The sequence below is a fragment of the Siphateles boraxobius genome, unplaced genomic scaffold (genome assembly GCF_051911475.1).
Source record: "Siphateles boraxobius isolate OS27281-9 unplaced genomic scaffold, OSU_SipBor_1 12, whole genome shotgun sequence".
Lineage (NCBI taxonomy): Eukaryota > Metazoa > Chordata > Actinopteri > Cypriniformes > Leuciscidae > Siphateles > Siphateles boraxobius.
Window position 1 is genome coordinate 33,184,309 of NW_027508722.1, and position 20,692 is coordinate 33,205,000.

Genomic DNA, 20,692 nt, shown 5'->3' on the forward strand with positions numbered 1-20,692 from the left:
CTTAACCATCATCCTTCCCTTGGGTCATTTTGACATGGAAATTTTGTTAAATTTTTTTACAAAATTGAGTGTTCATCAGACTTTTGTCGCACTTGAACCACGGATACACAAAATCTTTTTAAAAAAGTAACAAATCCTTCGCTCGCGGGTCAATTTGACCCCCTTAGGAATGAATGGAATGTGAGGAATGCTTCAGTACACATAGAAAACCCTAAAAATGCTCAAAATTCAAACAAAAAATGCTAAAACGTTACCAATTTTTTTTTAATATAATGTCTACATGAGTATCTGAATGCACACTGAAGAGAAACTGACTTTAGGACCCAGCGGAACAGCTCATTTACTCCATATAGAGATATAAGCCCATCTACAGTCATGAAATATCATCTTATATTATTTTATTTCCACAAGAGGTCGGCAAAGACACCCAATGTAAGATATTTAGAGCTGAATTAAAAGGGTTAAGCATGAAATTGAGAGTTATTTGGAATTTAAGTTGAAAGAATGTGAGGAATGTGCTTAAATGATTAAATGACTATTTATTATTTGTTGTTCAAATCTAGTAATTTAAAGGTAAATAAAATACAAAATAACGCCAAAAAAATTCCCAAAAATTGCTTTAAAAATAAAAGAAAAAAATATTATCAAAATGAAACAAAATAAGCTTTCTGGAAAAAAAAAAAGAAGTATATTTAGGGCTTCAGGTCATTTTGACCCGCGAGGGAAGGATAGAGTTGACCCAAACTGGTGTAAGTGTTTTCTATCACAGCAGTGCATGTTTAATCTCAGTGTTTAGTGCAGGTCTGTTCCTCTGCGCTTCGTTCCATGACTAAACTGAGATGTGTTTTCCAGAACCGTGTCCTCAAGACGGTTGCGCTAACGTCTCCTGTCCCGCGGGTCTCGTCAAACACAGATGTGCGCCGTGCCCTTTGACCTGCGCTCACGTATCCGGGGCAACAACATGTGACCCCAACTCAGAGTGTTTTACAGGTTTTTTTTCTCTGAACACTTCACAGCTTCTTAAATGTCACTGAGAGTCTATATTATAATTAGATATAAGAACCATACAAGAATACCAGAACCATCATAAATAATTAATAATGCTTTGTTTTGTTGTTGATGTTTGTGTTTTTATTGTAATAAAACAGTGTTGTTTTATGCTGTCAGGCTGCTGGTGTCCTGATGGGAAGGTCATGAACCACGAGAATCAGTGTGTTGTGCCGGAGGAGTGTGTGTGTGAGGTGACTGGGGTTCGGTACTGGCCCGGTCAGCAGGTCAAAGTGGGCTGTGACATGTGTGTGTGTGAGAGAGGTCGAGTGCAGCGCTGTCAACCCAACCTAGAGTGCTCAGGTGAACACACACACACACACAAACACACTCGTTCTCTTTCTCTCTCACTCTCTCTCTCTCTCGTTCTCTCTCTCTCTCTCTCACTTTCTCTCTCTCTCGTTCTCTCTCTCTCTCTCACTCTCTCTCTCTCACTCTCTCTCTCTCTTGTTCTCTCTCTCTCTCTCTCTCTCACTCTCTCTCTCTCTCTCTCACACACACACACAAAAACACACACTCTCTCTCTCTCTCACTCTCTCTCTCTCGTTCTCTCTCTCTCTCTCACTCTCTCTCTCTCTCGTTCTCTCTCTCTCTCTCACTCTCTCTCTCTCTCACACACACACACACACACACACACACACACACACACACACACACAGACACACACTCTCTCTCTCTCTCTCTCTCTCTCTCACACACACACACACACACACACACACACACACACACACACACACACACGCACCAACACATACACTTACACACTCACACACACACTCAATCACACACTCACAAACCCTAGGTTATGATACCCTGAGTTAAGGAATGCAGTTTTCATTCATGTATTGATGTATTTTCTATTCAAACAGAAAGTTGAGGTGAGACAACTTTTTAAAATAGCTCTAGTTTACATCACAGATCAGCAAAGTCATGATTTAGTTACTTGTTATTGCTTGAATCTGGTCATTTTCAGTATGATTCAAATGAATCTTGTTGGGTGTTTTATTACATGCGTCACTCCATGTAAACTCAACAAAATTTCTGAAACTTTGCCGGCTCAATTTTTGATTTTGATAATATTTTTTCTGTAGAAAGACTTTTGGTTTTTGACCACTGAAAATGGGTGCAATTGACCAATTTACACATGGAGCCTAATTAATATCGTTAATACTTCTTGAGTTACAGGCATGCAACCTTGACGCTAAAAGCTTGACGCTATAGTGCTTTTTCCCATTTTTTGAACGGTCACCTTTGGCAAATAGCACAACAAATATTGCTAAAGTCAACAGATTTGACTAATAGACCTACCAATCTCTGTGTAAAAATAAAAAATGATCTTAAGTCGTTTTTACACCCCTGTAAACTGGCTCCTAATCTCCGGTGAAAATGGTCATTTTGACACTCATCTACAAAATATTGCATTACTCAGTAAACACACATCTTTGACATTTTATATTTTGGCTTTCATCACTATTTATGTTTGTCTTTCTACAGAAAAACTATTAACAAAATAAAAAATGTGAGCCGGGGACGTGGTTGAATATACTCTGTTCTGTAATGACCCAGTGTATGTGTGTGTCCACCAGTTCACTGCGGCTGGTCGTCCTGGTCTCTGTGGGGCGAGTGTTTGGGTCCGTGTGGAGTTCAGAGTGTGCAGTGGTCTTTCCGAAGCCCCAATAACCCCTCAAAACATGGCAACGGCCGACAGTGCCGAGGGATTTACCGCAAGGCCCGGCGGTTAGTGTGAAAACATCTCAATGCATCCTGAAATCTGCGAAATATAAAACACAGAACTGCCATTCTGCTTTAGTAAAGGATTTGATTTGTTATATTTATTACTCACACTACCGTTCAAGAGTTTGGGGTCAGTAATATTTTTTTTGGGTTGGGGGTAAAATAAATCAATACTTTTATTCATTAATGATTAATTGATTAAAAGTTACAGTACTAAAGACATTTATAAGGTTACAAAAGATTCAGATAACTGCTGTTCTTTTACACTTTCTATTCATCAGAGAATCCTGAAACAAAATTGTACACAACTGTTTTCAACATTGATAATAATCATCCTTCCTTGAGCATCAAATCATCATATTATAGTGATTTCTGAAGGATCATGTGACACTGAAGACTGGAGTAGTGATGCTGAAAATTCAGCTTTGATCACAGGAATAAATTACGTTTTAAAATATATTAAAATAGATAATAGTATTTTATTTTAAATTGTCATAATATTTAACAATATTACTGTTTTTTTGTGTGTATTTTTAATCAAATAAATGCAGCCTTGGTGAGCAGAAGAGACTTCTTTTAAAAATCTTACCGATCCAAAACTTTTGACTGGTAGTGTATATTTGATTAGTTCATGCATTCCCAGGGAATCGAACCCATGACCCTGCCGTTGCAAGCGTTGTGCAGAGTTATTTTAACCCAAATTTGGGTCAAATATGGACAAACCTAGCCATTAGGTTAAATTCTTTTATTAAAATGTTTAACCCAACGGTTGGGTTTGTCCATATTTGACCCAGATTTGGGTTAAAACAACCCTGCATTTATTTTTTATTTGTACAATATAAAAAACATAGATCATAACTGTTTTTCATCATGTGTGTGTGTGTGTGTGTGTGTGTCCTCAGCTGTCAGACAGAGCCGTGCAGCGAGTGTGAATATCGTGGACACACACACACGGTTGGCGAGCGCTGGAAAGGCGGTCAGTGCCAGTTGTGTCAGTGTTTGCCCAACTTCACCGTGCAGTGCGGCCAGTACTGTCCTTATGCTGCCACTGGATGCCCACAGGTGTGTGTGTGTGTGTGTGTGTGTGTGTGTGTGTGTGTGTGTGTGTATGTGTGTTCAAAAGACACTTAAAGTCACTACTTAAACAGCATATTTGTGTATTTACCCGGTTAAATTAGTCAATTTAACGGTAATTAACTGTTTAAATGAGGCTTGCTTTCCCTGGTTTAACTATATAACATTTGTTCTCCATTTCAGGGTCAAACTCTGATTCCAGGGGAAGAAGACAAGTGTTGCTATTGTGAAGAGAAAGGTTTAACATGTTTATCATGATACATTATTTTATGCTTGTGGTTTTTGTAATCGTAAAAACACCAGGTAATTGATGCAGTCAAAATGTGCAGTTGTTTATTCAGAAATATGTTGTGTTTTCAGGTAATATCACCACTATCGCGACGACTACACCAATGGTCCTGCCAATAACGGTTGGACCCTCCACACCACCAGAGGGCCCTCCGACTGTCCCAACTTACCCTCTGCCCCCTGGAGGTCAGTTTCAGACCAGTTTTCAGTCCATACTTTTGTGACATAATGCAATATGTGTGCATATCGGTTACGAACACCGTCTGAAACCTACTAGGGTGACCAGAAGTCCCGAAAAATTTGGCACAGTCCCGAAATCTAAGCTGTTGTCCCGAAGCCTCAATCCGGCCCTGATTGTCACGAAAATTATACTAAAGCAAAATCTTGAGTAGTTGTTGTCTGATAAAACATTAAAAACTGTCCGTGGAGGTTGAGTCTTGAAGAGAGTGCAAGTTGCAGCAGCCGCGTGCTCAGTGAATGAATGTGCAGGCAGCCAGTCGTAAAGGAGTCATTGATTTGTCTCGGCACTGTGTGCCATAAAATACTTCGGAATGAACAATGACTACATATTAGAATAATTTATAGCTCAGTTTTGTGTTGTTTTATAGATGAGTGCTGGTCTGCTCTGGGCGTTCACTCGCTCCCCGGCTCCAGCTTCAGCGCCTCGTCCCATCAGCCCGACCACCCTCCGTCAGCGGGACGTTTGCTCGCCCGAGAGCCTCACCGGGACACTCACGGGGACCTGCAGGGCTGGAGCCCGGAGCCGAAGGAGTACCGAGAGCTGTCGGCCGGGACCCCTGAGGAGACCGCACACTCCACCGGCCCGTTCCTGCAGATCGACCTGCTCAGGAGCCACAATATCACAGGTGACCCTCAACAGCTGTTTCTGAAGCTGAATCCAATTACAATTATGGCTTTTTCAGTGTTGGGGTAATCAGGGGTGCCATTGCCAATAGCAATTTTGGGCCCTGTGAAAGATTATGAGGTTGGGCCCCCTACCGTACCCATTCCCTTAATAAAAATCGATTTCTGGGGGCTCAAAATGTGCGTGGGACCTTAAAGGGTTAGTTCACCCAAAAATGAAAATGATGTCATTAATGACTCACCCTCATGTCGCTCCAAGCCCGTAAAACCTCCGTTCATCTTCAGAACACAGTTTAAGATATTTTAAATTTAGTCCGAGAGCTTTCTGTCCCTCCATTGAAGACTCAATTTTCTTTTAGAAACAAACTCTGTTATATTATTTTCATGTTATCACTGTGAAGCTGCTTTGATACAATCTGTATTGTAAAAAGCGCTATATAAATAAAGGTGACTTGACTTGACTTGACTTGAAAATGTATGTACGGTATACTGTCCTTGTCCAGAAAGGCAATAAAGACATCATCAAAGTAGTCCATGTGACATTGGTGGGTTAGTTAGAATGTTTTGAAGCATCGAAAATACATTTTGGTCCAAAAATAACAAAAACTATGACTTTATTCAGCATTATATTGTCTTCCGGTTCTGATGGGGGTCCGCGATCAGTGACGCTGCTGACTTAAGACGAGCTGACGTGTGTCTGGTGCGCCCGAGCTTCGTTTACAGTCTGAGGGAGATGTACGCTGGAAACAAAACAATCTTTGCAAACATGTCTAAGGATTTCCACATAGAGGAAGACTTGCATTTTTTTGCCCAGCCATATTTATTTGAACCCGAATACACAGACGCACCAGATACACGTCAGCAGCGTCTTACGTCAGCATCGTCACTGCGGACTCGTGAACGCGGATCCCCAACAGAACCGGAAGACAATACAATGCTGAATAAATTCGTAGTTTTGGTTATTTTTGGACCAAAATGTATTTCCGATGCTTCAAAACATTCTAACTAACCCACTGATGTCACATGGACTACTTTGATGATGTCTTTATTGCCTTTCTGGACAAGGACAGTATACCGTACATACATTTTCAATGGAGGGACAGAAAACTCTCGGACTAAATCTAAAATATCTTAAACTGTGTTCTGAAGATGAACTGAGGCCTTACGGGCTTGGAGCGACATGAGGGTGAGTCATTAATGACATCATTTTCATTTTTGGGTGAACTAACCCTTTAAGGCCAATTTATAATTCTGCGTCAGGTGCGCGCAGTAGGTACAGTGTAGCATACGCACAGACGTGTACCATACGCCGGACCCTTCGCCGTACCCTGATGCGCACCTCCTCAAAAACGTAACTACACGTCGCGACGACGCGAACCACACGATCTGTGATTGGTCGGCTTGGTAGCATCGCGTTTCCTCCTACACATTTCCGCCTTGTTCTTATGCACCGCCCGCCATCTTTAAATTCAGAAGTTCAGTGAAAGTTCAGTGAAGAAACATGGAAATGGACGAAGTGACCAAGCGATTGGTTGAAGAGGTGCGGATATACAGCCATCTGTATGCTTTCTTTCAGTCGCCATTGCTTGTAGTAGCCTAAACTCAAAACAGCCACAAGGAATATAAACACAGTGGAACATTAAACCACTAGCCAACTAGCGTTTCGGTGCTGTAACTTTAGAGCAATGCAGACATAACACAGAAGAATAAATGCTCACGACGGCGTCGCCTACATGCATAGCCTACGACGTACACTACGGCATACACTCAGCGCAGGAGTATAAATTGACCTTTAGAATCGTCCTAACTTCTCCCTTCTTCGTAGGCATAAAAGTGGGTAGTTCTAGACTAAATGTGAGCATTTACTCATCTCACTTGCACAAAAAAAAAGATTCAATATTCCTCAAAATCAGAGGTGTCCAAACTCAGTCCTGGAGGGCCACTGTCCTGCTGAGTTTAGCTCTTGCCAGGCTCAACACATCTGCCTGGAAGTTTCTAGCCTATAAGACTTGATTAGCTGGTGGTCTAGGTGTGGTTAATTGGGGTTGGAGCTAAACTCTGCAGGACACTGGCCCTCCAGGACTAAGTTTGGACATCCCTGCTCAAAATGAATAAAATCAGTGAAACGCAGAATCACAATACTATGCGAACCTCCAATAACTAAATATTTTACATAAAACATACATTTTTATGCATTTAATCTCACTTTATTGACCAATGTACTTGCTTCTGACCTTCGATGATTCAGTTAAACCATAAGCAAAAATTAATATAGATTTTTTTGTACAGTTTTTATTGGTAAAGTAAGTGTTAAACTTATCCAGAATAACAGCAGCTGAAGGTTTGTTTGAGCGGCGCCCTCTACTGTACAGGAGTGAATCTGCATTTCCTTCAGCCTGAGGATTATTATTACACTTTTGGTGTGAAAGGGTCTTTACATTTGCACAAAAATATAACTTTTTTGTTATAAAAAAACAAGCCCAGCAGAGATGGGAAAAAGGCAAAAGTAACGTAACACATTACTTTTCTGAAAAAGTAACTAAGTAACGCATTTAGTTACTTTTTAAGGGAGTAACGCAATATTGTAATGCATCACTTTTCAAAGTAGCTTTCCCCAACACTGGTCATATTTGTAAATAAATATAGTTCAGAAACAAATATAGTTGTTGCTGTTACTAGGCAGTGGCTGCTTTGACACTATAATGAAATATGGCTGGTAAATAAAGTAGAGTAAAGTTCTAATGTGACACTGTTGATTGTGTGTGTGTGTGTGTGTGTGTGTGTGTGTGTGTGTGTGTGTGTGTGTGTGTGTGTGTGTGTGTGTGTGTGTGTGTGTGTGTGTGTGTGTGTGTGTGTGTGTGTGTGTGTAGGCTTGTTGACCCAGGGTGGCGGCGTGTTCGACACGTTTGTGTCCAGCTTTTATCTGCAGTTCAGCAGCGACGGCCGTCAGTGGTTCACGTATAAAGAGATGATCACAGACGCCAGACCCAAAGCAAAGGTGACGCACACATAAACCTGAAATCTGTCAAACCTTAAAGAGAACATAACACACACACAGTTTCTGCCGATCTCATGTTAACCTCGAGTAGCTATAGAATAGGATTGCATTCGACGTATCTCTGAAAAGTCTTTACACTGCAAAAAAGATTTTCTTACTCAGTATTTTTGTCTTGTTTCCAGTCCAAACATCAAAGAAATCTTAAATCAAGATGGATTTAATATAGTAGTAAAATGCCATAAGATATTATGTCTTGTTTTCTTGGGAAATAAATTAAAATTAAGTGAGTTTTTGCTTAAAACAAGCAAAATTATCGCCAATGGGATAAGAAAAATAACGTTAATTCAAACGGAAACAAGAATATTTTTCTTACGCCAATAATTTAGCTTGTTTTAAGCCAAAACTCAAAAACTTTTTTTCTTTTGTCACTTTGCGACGATATGGTTTCGGGAAACAGTCGTGACTAGCAGGTTGATTTCTTCAAAGATGCATCGTAGCCTACTATGGTGGTGAAGCAGCGAGTTACAGCGCTGTAATGGGAAACGCACCCCTGGTGTGTGTGTGTGTGTGTGTGTGTGTGTGTGTGTGTGTGTGTGTGTGTGTGTGTGTGTGTGTGTGTGTGTGTGTGTGTGTGTGTGTGTGTGTGTGTGTGTGTGTGTGTGTGTGTGTGTGTGTGTGTGTGTGTGTGTGTGTGTGTGTGTGTGTGTGTGCGCGTGCGCCCATACAAGGAATTCCACCCTTCATGATGTCACACAGGGCCGTACTGGAAAAAACGTTCTGAAATAAATCCTGAAGGACTGCATTTGGCACAGAAATACTCTGTTGTACGTCCAACAAATTTCTTGAAACTTTGTCCATGTTCAGCATGAGAATCGAACTCTTTAACAGTGTAAATAAGTCAGAATGCATGAGCATTAGACATCCACTTTAAAGTTGGAAATTAGCGTAATATTGGATCATATGGTGTTTCTTCCAGGTGTTTCAGGGCAACAGTGATGACCGTGGCATAGCTCTGGCCCGTCTGGACCGGATGGTGTCGGCTCGGTTCGTGAGGATTCTTCCTCATGACTTTCAGAACGGGATCTATCTGAGAGTCGAGCTCATGGGATGCGCTGACGGTATCCGTTAATTTCCCTATCCGTCTCAGGGCTCCAGACTAACACTTTAGAGCTGTAATTGTTAATCATAGATTCAATTTAATAATAAAATTACTTTTGTTTTGCATTAATAAGAGCAGTTACTAATAATATTACATCATTATTTCTTGGAAATGCACATTTGACAGTAAAGCACTGAGCTTGAGATGCAGATACAATTTTAACATTTAAGCTTTTAACAACCTAATTTTCATAGGGACAAATTTTAATATTTTTTGTGGTTATTAAATGTTCCATTGTTCTTCTATAGTATCATTCTGAACTGACTGACAGCTTCAGTGATTATAAAAAGATTGCTCTTTACTTGCGTTAAGTTTTTGTTTTCCATGAGACTTCTAGACTTTTCCTATTTCATACTTCAATACAAAAAGTGTCAAACTTTGAAAAAAAACTGGATGATTTGATATTTCATAATTGGGATTTCATAATAGCTAAATATAAATTTAAAAGCAAAACGTGTAAAAAAAAAAAGACAAAATGGCTAATAAGCCAATTAGTGCTCCTCTGTCGCCATCTACTGGTTATAGTGGTAATTCATGACTTTTTAAAAAATATATATAAAAAAATGTATTTGCCACATCTTAGTTTTCCTACATCTTGAAACTTTTAGTTTTACAAATGTGGACAATATTTTATAGATGAACAAATCATGTTTTTGGTCATCACATTAAAAATAACATTTAAACTGGATAATATTTAGAGCTTTTGATATATATTTTTAATTGTACAATATCTGTATATCATCATATCATTTGTTGCACAGCCATTCAATTATTCTAATTTAAATAATTAAAAAGTGACTGCATGACAGTAATTATATTTGAATGAAAATCACCATAAAGGATAATGAGAATTGCAAACAACTTAAAAGTAAAAGATCAAGATGCATTATTATAATAAATGGAATTTGAAGATAATGTAAATAATATCAGAATGCAAAAAAAATGCTTTATTTTCTCCGTGCACTTTTTCTTGCCTCACACTTTGGACTGAAGTGTTTGTGTTGTGTCCAGGAACGGGCTGCGCGCCGGGGCAGTTCTCCTGCCCTCCTCCAGGGGGGTGTGTTGAGGCGGAGCGTCGCTGTGATGGAGTTCCTCACTGTCCTGATGGGGCGGATGAGAGAGACTGTACACACACTAATACGACACACATCACCCCCACTGCCCCCCCGCTCAGGACGCCCAGCAAGACCACAGCCAGAGTAATGACCACCACTGTGAGACTTTCTTCATTCGCCAGCTACAATCACATCTGAAGACAAATCTGACAATGACATGCCCAAACCTTACAAAATATAAAAATAATATAATAATATAAAGCTTAAAAAATATAAAATACCAATATAGAGCCAAAAAATAGGGTATATATATATATATATATATATATATATATATATATATATATATATATATATATATATATATATATATATATATATATATATATACCTAATTTGTTTAGCTTTATATTAATATATTATATTTTCATATTTTTGAAGATTTATATTATTATATTATATTCTCACCTTAATTATCCATAATTAATTATCATTTAAATTGATTTTATATTTAAGAATGTCACAATACAGAATATCTTAGGTCCTTAAATGTGCCCCATTTTCATAAGTAATATTTTTATATATTTATTATCGGTACAAATTGTATTGATAGTTTAACTTGCACTACAGACGTACTGTAACTGTGATCTCTTTCAAATAAGTCGTTTTCTATTATTGCATTGTGTGTGTGTTTGTTTTTGTTAAAGTGTTTAATTTTTTCTGTCTCTTTGCGTCTCCAAGGAAGCAGGGCCTGATCAGAGAGGTAGGAACTCAGAAGAGTCATGAATACAAAAAAATTTAATTTATTCCTTTGATCAAAATATGATGACATCATCGCCCATCAGGTGTCTGCTCTTCTGCTCTGGGATTGGAGGATGGGCGTGTCCATTATGGTCAGCTGACCTCGTCCTCGTACAGAGAGAATAATCCTGCTGACGCGGGCCGTCTCAACATCGTGCCCAATGTGTGAGCATTTTTAAATGAATTAAGAATTTGTATGAATATGTGCAGGATGAGATGATTCGTACAAAGAAAAATGAAAAAATCAAGCGGGTCTTCAGTGTTGGGGAAAGTTACTTTGAAAAGTAATGCATTACAATATTGCGTCACTCCCTTTAAAAGTAACTAATTACGTTTCTTAGTTACTTTTTTAGAACAGTAATGCGTAACGTTACTTTTGCATAACTTTTTTTTTCACCCGGGGTAGGGTTTGTTTTTTAATAATCAAAAAAGTTATATTTTTGGGCAAATGTAAAAACCCTTTCACACTAAAAGTGTAATAATAATCCTCAGGCTGAAGGAAATGCAGATTCACTCCTGTACAGTAGAGGGCGCCGCTCCAACAAACCTTCAGCTGCTGTTATTCTGGATAACGCAAGAATAGGACCCGTATACACTTAATTTACCAATAAAAAAATCTACAGTCATTTTTGCTTATGGTTTAACTGATTTAACGAAGATCAGAACCAAGTACGTTAGGCAATAAAGTGGGATTAAATGCATAAAAATTTATTTTATTTACCGGAGGTTTGCATTGTATTGTGATTCTGCATTTCACAGATTTTTTAATTTTGAGGAATATTGAATCCGCCTCTGCACTTCAATTTGTCTCAACATGAGGACAGGGGAGCTGTCAGTCAATAAATGGGAAAATCAAGTAACTTGCGTTACTTATTTGAAAAAGTAACGCAGATATTTTGTTGTAAATTTGAAAAGTAATGTGTTAATAGTTACTTTAAAAAAGTAATCTGATTACGTAACTCAAGTTACACACAACACTGCAGGTCTTTATATCCAGTAATGGTCCATGTGTGCTCATGCGGATGGTGTGTTCGGCTAATGTCTCCCTCAGGATGGTCATGGAGCCGGGATGGAGTCCTTTGCCTGGAGATCCGCATCCGTATTTCCAGGTGGATTTTCTGGAGCCCACGTGGATCTCTGGTGTGGTGACGCAGGGCAGTGAGCGCATGTGGGGTTACTTCACCAAATACAGGCTCGCTTTCGCTTTAGTGCACACCGACTTCATGGACGTCACTGAGACTGGAGACAGAGGCTCTCCTCCGAAGGTAATCCACATCGAGAAATAAACTAAGTATACTTGCAGACAGACTAACTCAGTATACTTCAAGTGTGTTAAAGGGATAGTTCACCCAAAAATGTAAATTCTGTCAGTATTTACTCTCCCTCATGTTGTTCAACCCCGTAAGACCTTCGTTCATCTTTGGAACACAAATTAAGATATTTGTGATTAAATCTGAGAGCTGGATCACTCCTCCATAGGCTTCTAAGGGATTGAAACTTGTTCCCCGAAAAGTTATTAAAGACATCGTTAAAATAGTCCAAGTGACTACAGTGACTCAATCTTAAGTTTATCAAGTTATACTAAACTCATAAACACTAATGTGTGTGTGTGTGTGTTTGTGTGTGTATGTGTGTGTGTGCGTGCGTGTGTGCGTGTGAGTGTGTGTGTGTGTGTGTGCGTGCGTGCATGCGTGCGTGCGTGCGTGTGTGCGTGTGTGTGTGTGTGTGTGTGTATGTGTGTGTGTGTGTGTGTGTGTCAGATATTCGAGGTGAGGATGGTCGGCCGGACGCCTGTCACTCGCTGGTTGGATAGGCTGGTCAGAGCTCGCTTTCTCCGGATCATTCCTGTTGAATTTCGCCCCACTTTCTATCTGCGTGTGGAAGTCCTGGGCTGTCGAGGAGGTAGGACTGAGTTCAGGGTTATTTACTATTCTTTTTAGTTTTCATTGCTTATTGCAGACCTGGGTTAGTGAATCAAGTGTCCAGGTCATGTTTCATTCCAGAGTATAAACAAGAAAAAAATCATTTTCATGATAATTAAACACATTTAAATACCAAAATATGAAAAAAAATATGAGTTATTATTTTTATATTCTCTTTTTTTAAAGTTTTGGCAATTTTTGTTTTGTGATTTTGTGTTTTTTTATTACTATGTTTTACACAAAACACACACACACAAACACACATATACACACACACACACACGCACACACACACACACACACATATATATATATATATATATAGGACAATCTAGTTTTATTTATTTAATTGAGTAATTTTATATTGTTTATTAATATATTATCAATATATTTTTTAAATAATAAAATTATTTTTAATTTATTTTTAAATGAGTAAATAGCCAACATTGATAACACTTTGATCTATGCATGCAATATATTTTATAAATGAATGCATTTATTAAAATGAGTACATTTTAAATAATATTTTTGCACATTCCGGTAATGAGAAATGTACTTAAGTGTCATAAATAAAACCTAATTGGCATAATAAACAATATAATTATTTTAAATATGTTTTTAATTAATAATACTATAATATTTACATGCGATACAATTTATAAATAAATGCATTTATTAAAATTTTTATATTTTAAATAATATTTTTTGACAAATGTACTTTATAATCCTGAAAACCCCCCAAAATATTTATGGCCCTAAAAAGTAGACTTCATTCATTACTTTAAGCATTATATAATGTATAATATACAATATTATGCATTGTATCATATCAACATATACTATATTCGTTCTGGTCAGATGAGTTAGTCACACCCAGTAGTGAAGTGACCACAGCGCCACCTGGTGGACCGGGATTACAGAACCTCACGGGACCAACAGGACGTCCCGGTCACTATAACTACACATCCGGACCTCCAGGACTCAACACCAGGAGTCCACAGGACGGGAGCCCGGGAGTGGCTCCACACACACACATCACAACAGCGCCACCTGGTGTCGGTCCCACAGGACACCCGGGCCTTCATGTTCTGAGCACACCCACGACAGGTGCGTGTTTCTGAGAAATTGTAGTCTGACACAGATTCCACTCCAAAATATATTTTAGAATGAGCTCATCCCCAAAATGGCTTAATTATCATAGAGATGAAGGAATATCAAGTTATATTGTTTCTTCACTATTGATCACATCCTGAGCAAATGGTGTTCAATGGTGTCCCATCTCAGACAATGGGGTGTCTCAACTTCATTAACATACAGACCAGCGCTGGTACAACAAGAGCAACTTCATTTACATTAAGAGTGCTAAAGTGTTACAGGATAAAAGGTTTAAGATTTGGATGTTCTGGGTTCATTCTGACGCAAATCAAAAGTAACAAAGAACAAAGCTTATTGCGATTTGTTGGACAAACATTCATGATGAAAACTGAAGTGACACACAGTCTCTGCTCAACTTTCTCTTCATAAATAAATAAATAAATGCATAATATGCTTGTCCTGCACGTTTGTGAATAAAAATGAAAATGTGAACAAAAACAGAGCCTATTAAATGGCTTATTATCATTTAAAATGTGAAAATTAAAATGACGGGTCGTAATAGATTATGACGGATTTTTATTACGAATCTATTACTACCCGTCATTTTAATTTTCACATTTTAAATGATAATAAGCCATTTAATAGGCTCTGTTTTTGTTCACATTTTCATTTTTATTCACAAACGTGCAGGACAAGCATATTATGCATTTATTTATTTATTTATGAAGAGAAAGTTGAACAGAGACTGTGTGTCACTTCAGTTTTCATCATGAATGTTTGTCCAACAAATCGCAGTAAGCTTTGTTCTTTGTTACTTTTGATATGCAGCTTTCAAATTATGTCCATTTTATCACAAAATTCAAACAATAAATACCGTTCTTTACCGCTCTTTAATATTCAAGCCAAGTGGAGCGTGAGTGAACGCGATCAATTCCTTCTTCTTTATTACGTTACAGAATGAAATAAACATGAATGAACATAAAAAAAAAAATGTTGAAAGATACAGTCTAACGTATCGAAATCCAGATCATGTCTCTCATGTAATCACTCAATTAGTGTTTCAACTGCAGAAAGACATCAATAAAACAGGTTGTAAACAATGTCATGTAACTCAGAAAAGCCATTTATTGACCATAAACTTGACAGTTACAAGTAATTACTTATAAGTCACACTAAGTATAAGTATACACTCTCTGTGTAATCTGTCAAAATGACGGACGGCTTTCAGATTTTTCCGCCACTGCTAAAAAAATTCCGTAAGTGATGGAAAATGTTCGGTTAACGCGACCTCTGACCTTGCCACTGCAATGCTGTAATAGACCTTATTCAATGATGTTTAATGGGAATGAAAGCGAGGCTGTGAGGCATAGACATCTCTTCAATGCGCTCTACTGTTATTAAATGTGTTTTTGGATTGTTCTGCTCATGAAACACTGGAAAAATATCTTTCCAAGAAATTTTTAGTTGAGAAAAAACTCCCGACAATATAAGCTGTGGAAAATTGTAAGTAATCTAGGAGCTTTATGCAGCTTTTTACAGCGGATGCCATTGGAAACAAGGCAAGTCTATTTCTCACACTGAATAAGGTCAATAAGCTTCATTTTTGAGATCTTCGACCTCCTCGTCATTTGTTCTTACACACGTCAGGTGCTGTAGAATTGCAAAAGTAAGTGTTTTTTTCCCCCCTTTTTTCAAGCGTTCAGGGAAGCATCTACACCGAATGATGATGGTTTACCCAGAATCCTGTGTGTGGAAGGACAGTTTTCCTGCAGGACGTTTGGTTGTGTTGAAGCTGTGCTGGTGTGTGACGGACACGACGACTGTCCCGACGGCTCAGACGAAGATCGCTGTGGTACAAATAAAATAAAGCATGTTTATTCATTACATGCCATCAGTGTTGAGGAAGTTATATAGAAACGCCATGTTACTAATTTAAACCAGTTACCACTTTAAAATAGTAGATCTTGAAGCAGAGTTGTTATGGGTAATAATAAACCTAAAACTATTAAAACTTGTTCATTAAGCTGAAATCAAATAAAATATATGAAAAAAAAACTCGAATGAAAATTAGAAACGTTGCCTTGGCAATAAACTGAAATCAAATAAATGTAATCAAAGTACTACAATTACTAAAATAAAAAGTTAAAAAAAATATTGAAGCTAAATTTAAATATTTAATACATTTATATTTGTTATTTTAATTTTATTTTATTTTAGGATTTATATTTAAATGTTAATATGGGTGATAAAATGACTAAAGTCATAACAAAAATGTGTAAATTAATACTAAAATATATATCTGAATTCTGATTATGCAAGTTAGTTTAGTTACTTATTCTCAAATAAACACTTATTGCTAGTCCTTTATTGTTATAATATTTTTTTATATAAAAAATGTATTATTTATGACTACAGACTCTTTGTCTGTAACATTTTTTATTTAAAGATATTTTGTCAGATTTTTCACCCAGTGCTATTTTATTTTATTTTATTTTATTACTTTTTATTTTTTTATTTTATTTTTTCATTATAATTTTTTTTAATTACTTCATTTTATTTTTCATTGTTGTTTTTTTCCCCCATTGTTATTCATTTTTATATTTTATTTTATTTTATTTATTTTTCATTGTTGTCTATTTCATTACAAGTTGAATATTCTCCAGAGCATTTCTCATTTGAATGTCACTTGATTTCAGACTCTGATTTGAACGCCTTGACACCTAACACGAAACACACTCATTCACTGAGCATGTGATGCAGTAAGTGTGTATGTGAACGTCTCTCCTCAGGCCCGGTCACACAGCGCCCCCTGGTGCCCGACGCCTGCTCCTTGAAGCAGTTCACCTGCTGGAGCGGCGAGTGTGTGAGTTCAGATCAGAGATGTGACCTCCAGCGGGACTGTGCCGACGGCTCGGATGAGAACGACTGCTGTGAGTCACACACACATCTCAGGTCAGATTCAGCTCAGGTGGATTGTGGGATTGAGAGGTGTGTGTGTGTTCTCCAGTCGACTGTGTTCTGGCTCCCTGGACCTCCTGGAGTCGGTGTAGTGTATCATGCGGACTGGGTTCACTCTTCCGGCAGAGGAACATCATGAGAGATGCTCGACCCGGTGGATCCTGTGGTGGAGCTCAGTTCGACAGCCGGCCCTGTTTCATACAGGCCTGTCCCGGTACAAACACACCACCAATAATGCATATATATAACATATTTAATATAACATACTGGTTCGAGGCCTGTCCAGGTACAATCACACCACCAATAATGCATATATACAGTGATGTGAATAAGTTAGGACACCCATGATAAAGTTGCCTAAAAAGAAGAATAAAAAATCATCTTTTGGAAATTGATCTTAATGCCTTAATTTAAAAAATGAGGAAAAATCCAACCTTTAAGGACACCAATTTTCTTTGTGAATGAATAATGTATCATAAATAAATAAATGTTCTTCCTTAAAATACAGGGTGCATAAGTCAGTGCACCCTTATGTTAAATTCCCATAGAGACAGCTGATTATTATTTTTAAAGGCCAGTTGTCTCATGGATCCAGGATAATATGTATCCTGATAAAGTTCCCTTGGCCTTTGGAGTTAAAATATCCCACATCATCATCACACACGCTTCACCATAGCTAGAGATCGGCATGGTGTTATTTCAGTTAGCCTAATAGCTGGTTTGATTTGCATTGAGAGATGATCTTATGGAAAGTGTCCCATGCCGATCTCTAGGTATGGTGAAGAGTGTGTGATGATGATGTGGGATATTTTAATCCCAAAGGCCAAGGGAACTTTAAAAACTCGAAAAATTTGAATATCGTGCAACAGTTCATGTATTTCAGTAATTCAAATGAAAAATATACTGTATAACTATATACATATGCATGATTATACTTTTCAGAGGGCCGACATTTCTGTATTTAAAATCTTTTTTTTTATTGATTTCATGTGATATTCTAATTTTCTGAGATTTTGAATTTGGGGTTTTTATAAGCTGTAAGCCATAATCATCAAAATTATAACGTGCAAGATATTCTAATTTTTCGATTTTTCACCTGTACATTTGCGATATTCCGATGATTTGTAAATATTGTACCTCTCTGTGTCCCAGTGGCCGGTCAGTGGTCGGACTGGACGCAGTGGTCCGCCTGTGGCGTGTCGTGTGGTGGAGGACTGATGGTGAGGAACAGGACCTGCTCAAACCCTCCGCCCAAGAACAGCGGGAGAGACTGTGACGGGATGAGCAGACAAACACTCGCGTGTAACACACACTCCTGCGGGACGACCACGGACACACAGAGCGGTCAGACTTCACATCCACACGACAACATGCATGAAGGGTTTTTATATGTGACCCTGGACCACAAAACCAGTCACATGGGTCAAGTTTTTTAAATTGAGATGTATACATCACATGAAAGCTGAATAAATAAGCTTTCCATTGATGTATGTTTTGTTAGGATAGGACAATATTTGGTCGAGATACTATTTGAAAATCTGGAATCTGAGGGTGCAAAAAAATCCAAACATTGAGAAAATCTCTTTAAAGTTGTGCATTTATGTTCTCGATTTTGCTGCATTCACTCTCAAAAATATATATTTTATATATTTATGGTAGAAAATTTACAAAATATCTTCATGGAACATGATCTTTACTTTTTTCAGTATAAAAAAAAAATCGTTAATTTTGACCCATACAATGTTGGCTATTGCCACAGATATACCCGTGCGACATGTGACTGGTTTTGCTCATATACAGTTATATGTGAGCGTTATGCAGCTGTGCTTATCCTGTGGTTTAGATGTTTATGTGTTGATCTCTTCTGTTGAACCGCAGGTTGCACAGGAGGAATGGTCCTGGTTAAAGAGTCTGACTGTTTGTCTGGACACATGGATGCGTGTCATGTGACCTGCTCTGAGCGGCTCTCTGAGAGGAACTGCACAGTAAACTGCACTACAGGTACATGAGATCATCCTGATGCTGTTCAGAGACTAAATCATTTTTCATAATTACCCAGTGCACTCAAACATCATGTACTGTCCTCTATTATGTATTGTATCTCTAATGTTTTATATATTGATTTAATTTAATGTGAAATAAAATAAATGGCCTCAATCATAAATAAATAATTATTATAATTAATATTAATATCATTTATTAAATGTTAATTTTTTTAATCATTTATTAAAATTTATATATATATATATATGTATATACACACACACACATACATTATGCTTATGGGTTACACTTTATTTTAAGGTGTCCGTGTTACAGTGTAATTATACATTTATGTGCTATGTAATAATTATTAACTAATTAATTACTCACTTAAATGGGTTGGTTTAAAGTTAGTTGCATGTAATTATTCACAATTTATAGTTATTACTACAGTAAATATATGTAACGTGTAACAAGTGCACTGTTAAATAAAGGGTAACACTTTATTTTACAATGTCCTTGTTACATATATTACATGTACTTACCGTAGTAAACTAAAGAGTAAACCAAATCTGAACCCTACCCTAACCCTATAGTAAATACATGTTGTTAATTATTATTACTCAGTACTTAAATATATAATTACACTGTAACAATGACAACTTAAAATAAGGTGTTACCAATTATTTGAATGTAGTGTTTTAATGATAATTATTACATAGAGAAAGACCAAAAGAGAAATGATACTCTGATTTATATATGGATTAAGTGTGTGTGTGTGTGTGTGTGTGTGTGTGTGTGTGTGTGTGTGTGTGTGTGTGTGTGTGTGTGTGTGTGTGTGTGTGTGTGTGTGTGTGTGTTTCTCGGGCTGGTTAGGATGTTTTTGTCCTCCTGGACTCTTCCTACAAGATGGACGTTGTGTGGATGTCAGTGAATGTGAGTGTTCGTGGGAAGGTTCAGTCCTCCAGCCGGGACAGGAAGTCAGAACCAGCGTCTGCAGCTCTTGGTGAGGAGACGCACATGCTTTTCAACGTTTATTCTGATTATATAAGTCCACAAAACCAGTCATATGTCGCACGCGTAAATTTGTGGCATTATCCAAAAATACATTGCATGGGTAAAAATGTTTCTTTTATGCCGAAAATCATTAGGATATTAAGTAAAGATCATGTTCCATAAAGATATTTTGTAAATTTCCTACCGTAAATATATATAAAATATATTTTTGTGAGTGAATGCAACAAAATCATTTAACTTTAAAGGAGATTTTCTCAATGTTTAGATTTTTTTGCACCCTCAGATTCCAGATATTGTCCTATCCTAACAAACCATACATCAATAAAAACATTGTTTATGCAGATTTCAGATGATGTATAAATCTTATCACAACCCTTGTGACTGGTTTTGTGGTCCAGGGTCACATATGGCTGCATGTAATACTGTAAATGCATGTCATGTCGTCTTATCCAATCATGCAGTGTGTGTAAAGATGGGCGTGTCACATGTGATGAGTCCAGCTGTGTCGCTCGCTGTGATTGGTCGGCCTGGTCTTCATGGACGTCATGTGACAGCAGCTGTGGGACGGGAATCCAGCACCGTTACAGGTGGACTGACTTATTAATCAAACATCTATTAAAGTTACATTCTGTGGGATTTGATGTGCATGTACAACACGAGTAATACTTTCCACTTGTTTTTACATTTTTTATCAAAA

General features: G+C 37.6%; 1 protein-coding gene across 1 annotated transcript in view; it reads left to right on the top strand.

Moving 5' to 3' along the window:
- The window catches only part of sspo (SCO-spondin), a 130,744-nt gene that overhangs the window by 59,163 nt on the left and 50,889 nt on the right, over nucleotides 1–20,692 (top strand). Inside the window, exons 34-55 of the mRNA XM_077218704.1 lie at nucleotides 853–990; nucleotides 1,168–1,350; nucleotides 2,634–2,784; nucleotides 3,684–3,843; nucleotides 4,039–4,093; nucleotides 4,216–4,329; nucleotides 4,752–5,009; nucleotides 7,878–8,005; nucleotides 8,982–9,123; nucleotides 10,176–10,378; nucleotides 10,961–10,982; nucleotides 11,065–11,185; nucleotides 12,072–12,285; nucleotides 12,781–12,922; nucleotides 13,801–14,049; nucleotides 15,734–15,889; nucleotides 16,827–16,967; nucleotides 17,045–17,209; nucleotides 18,148–18,339; nucleotides 18,874–18,996; nucleotides 19,855–19,984; nucleotides 20,457–20,582. Coding sequence (XP_077074819.1) covers nucleotides 853–990; nucleotides 1,168–1,350; nucleotides 2,634–2,784; nucleotides 3,684–3,843; nucleotides 4,039–4,093; nucleotides 4,216–4,329; nucleotides 4,752–5,009; nucleotides 7,878–8,005; nucleotides 8,982–9,123; nucleotides 10,176–10,378; nucleotides 10,961–10,982; nucleotides 11,065–11,185; nucleotides 12,072–12,285; nucleotides 12,781–12,922; nucleotides 13,801–14,049; nucleotides 15,734–15,889; nucleotides 16,827–16,967; nucleotides 17,045–17,209; nucleotides 18,148–18,339; nucleotides 18,874–18,996; nucleotides 19,855–19,984; nucleotides 20,457–20,582 — 3,313 coding nt within the window. The remainder of the gene's footprint in view (nucleotides 1–852; nucleotides 991–1,167; nucleotides 1,351–2,633; nucleotides 2,785–3,683; nucleotides 3,844–4,038; nucleotides 4,094–4,215; nucleotides 4,330–4,751; nucleotides 5,010–7,877; nucleotides 8,006–8,981; nucleotides 9,124–10,175; nucleotides 10,379–10,960; nucleotides 10,983–11,064; nucleotides 11,186–12,071; nucleotides 12,286–12,780; nucleotides 12,923–13,800; nucleotides 14,050–15,733; nucleotides 15,890–16,826; nucleotides 16,968–17,044; nucleotides 17,210–18,147; nucleotides 18,340–18,873; nucleotides 18,997–19,854; nucleotides 19,985–20,456; nucleotides 20,583–20,692) is intronic.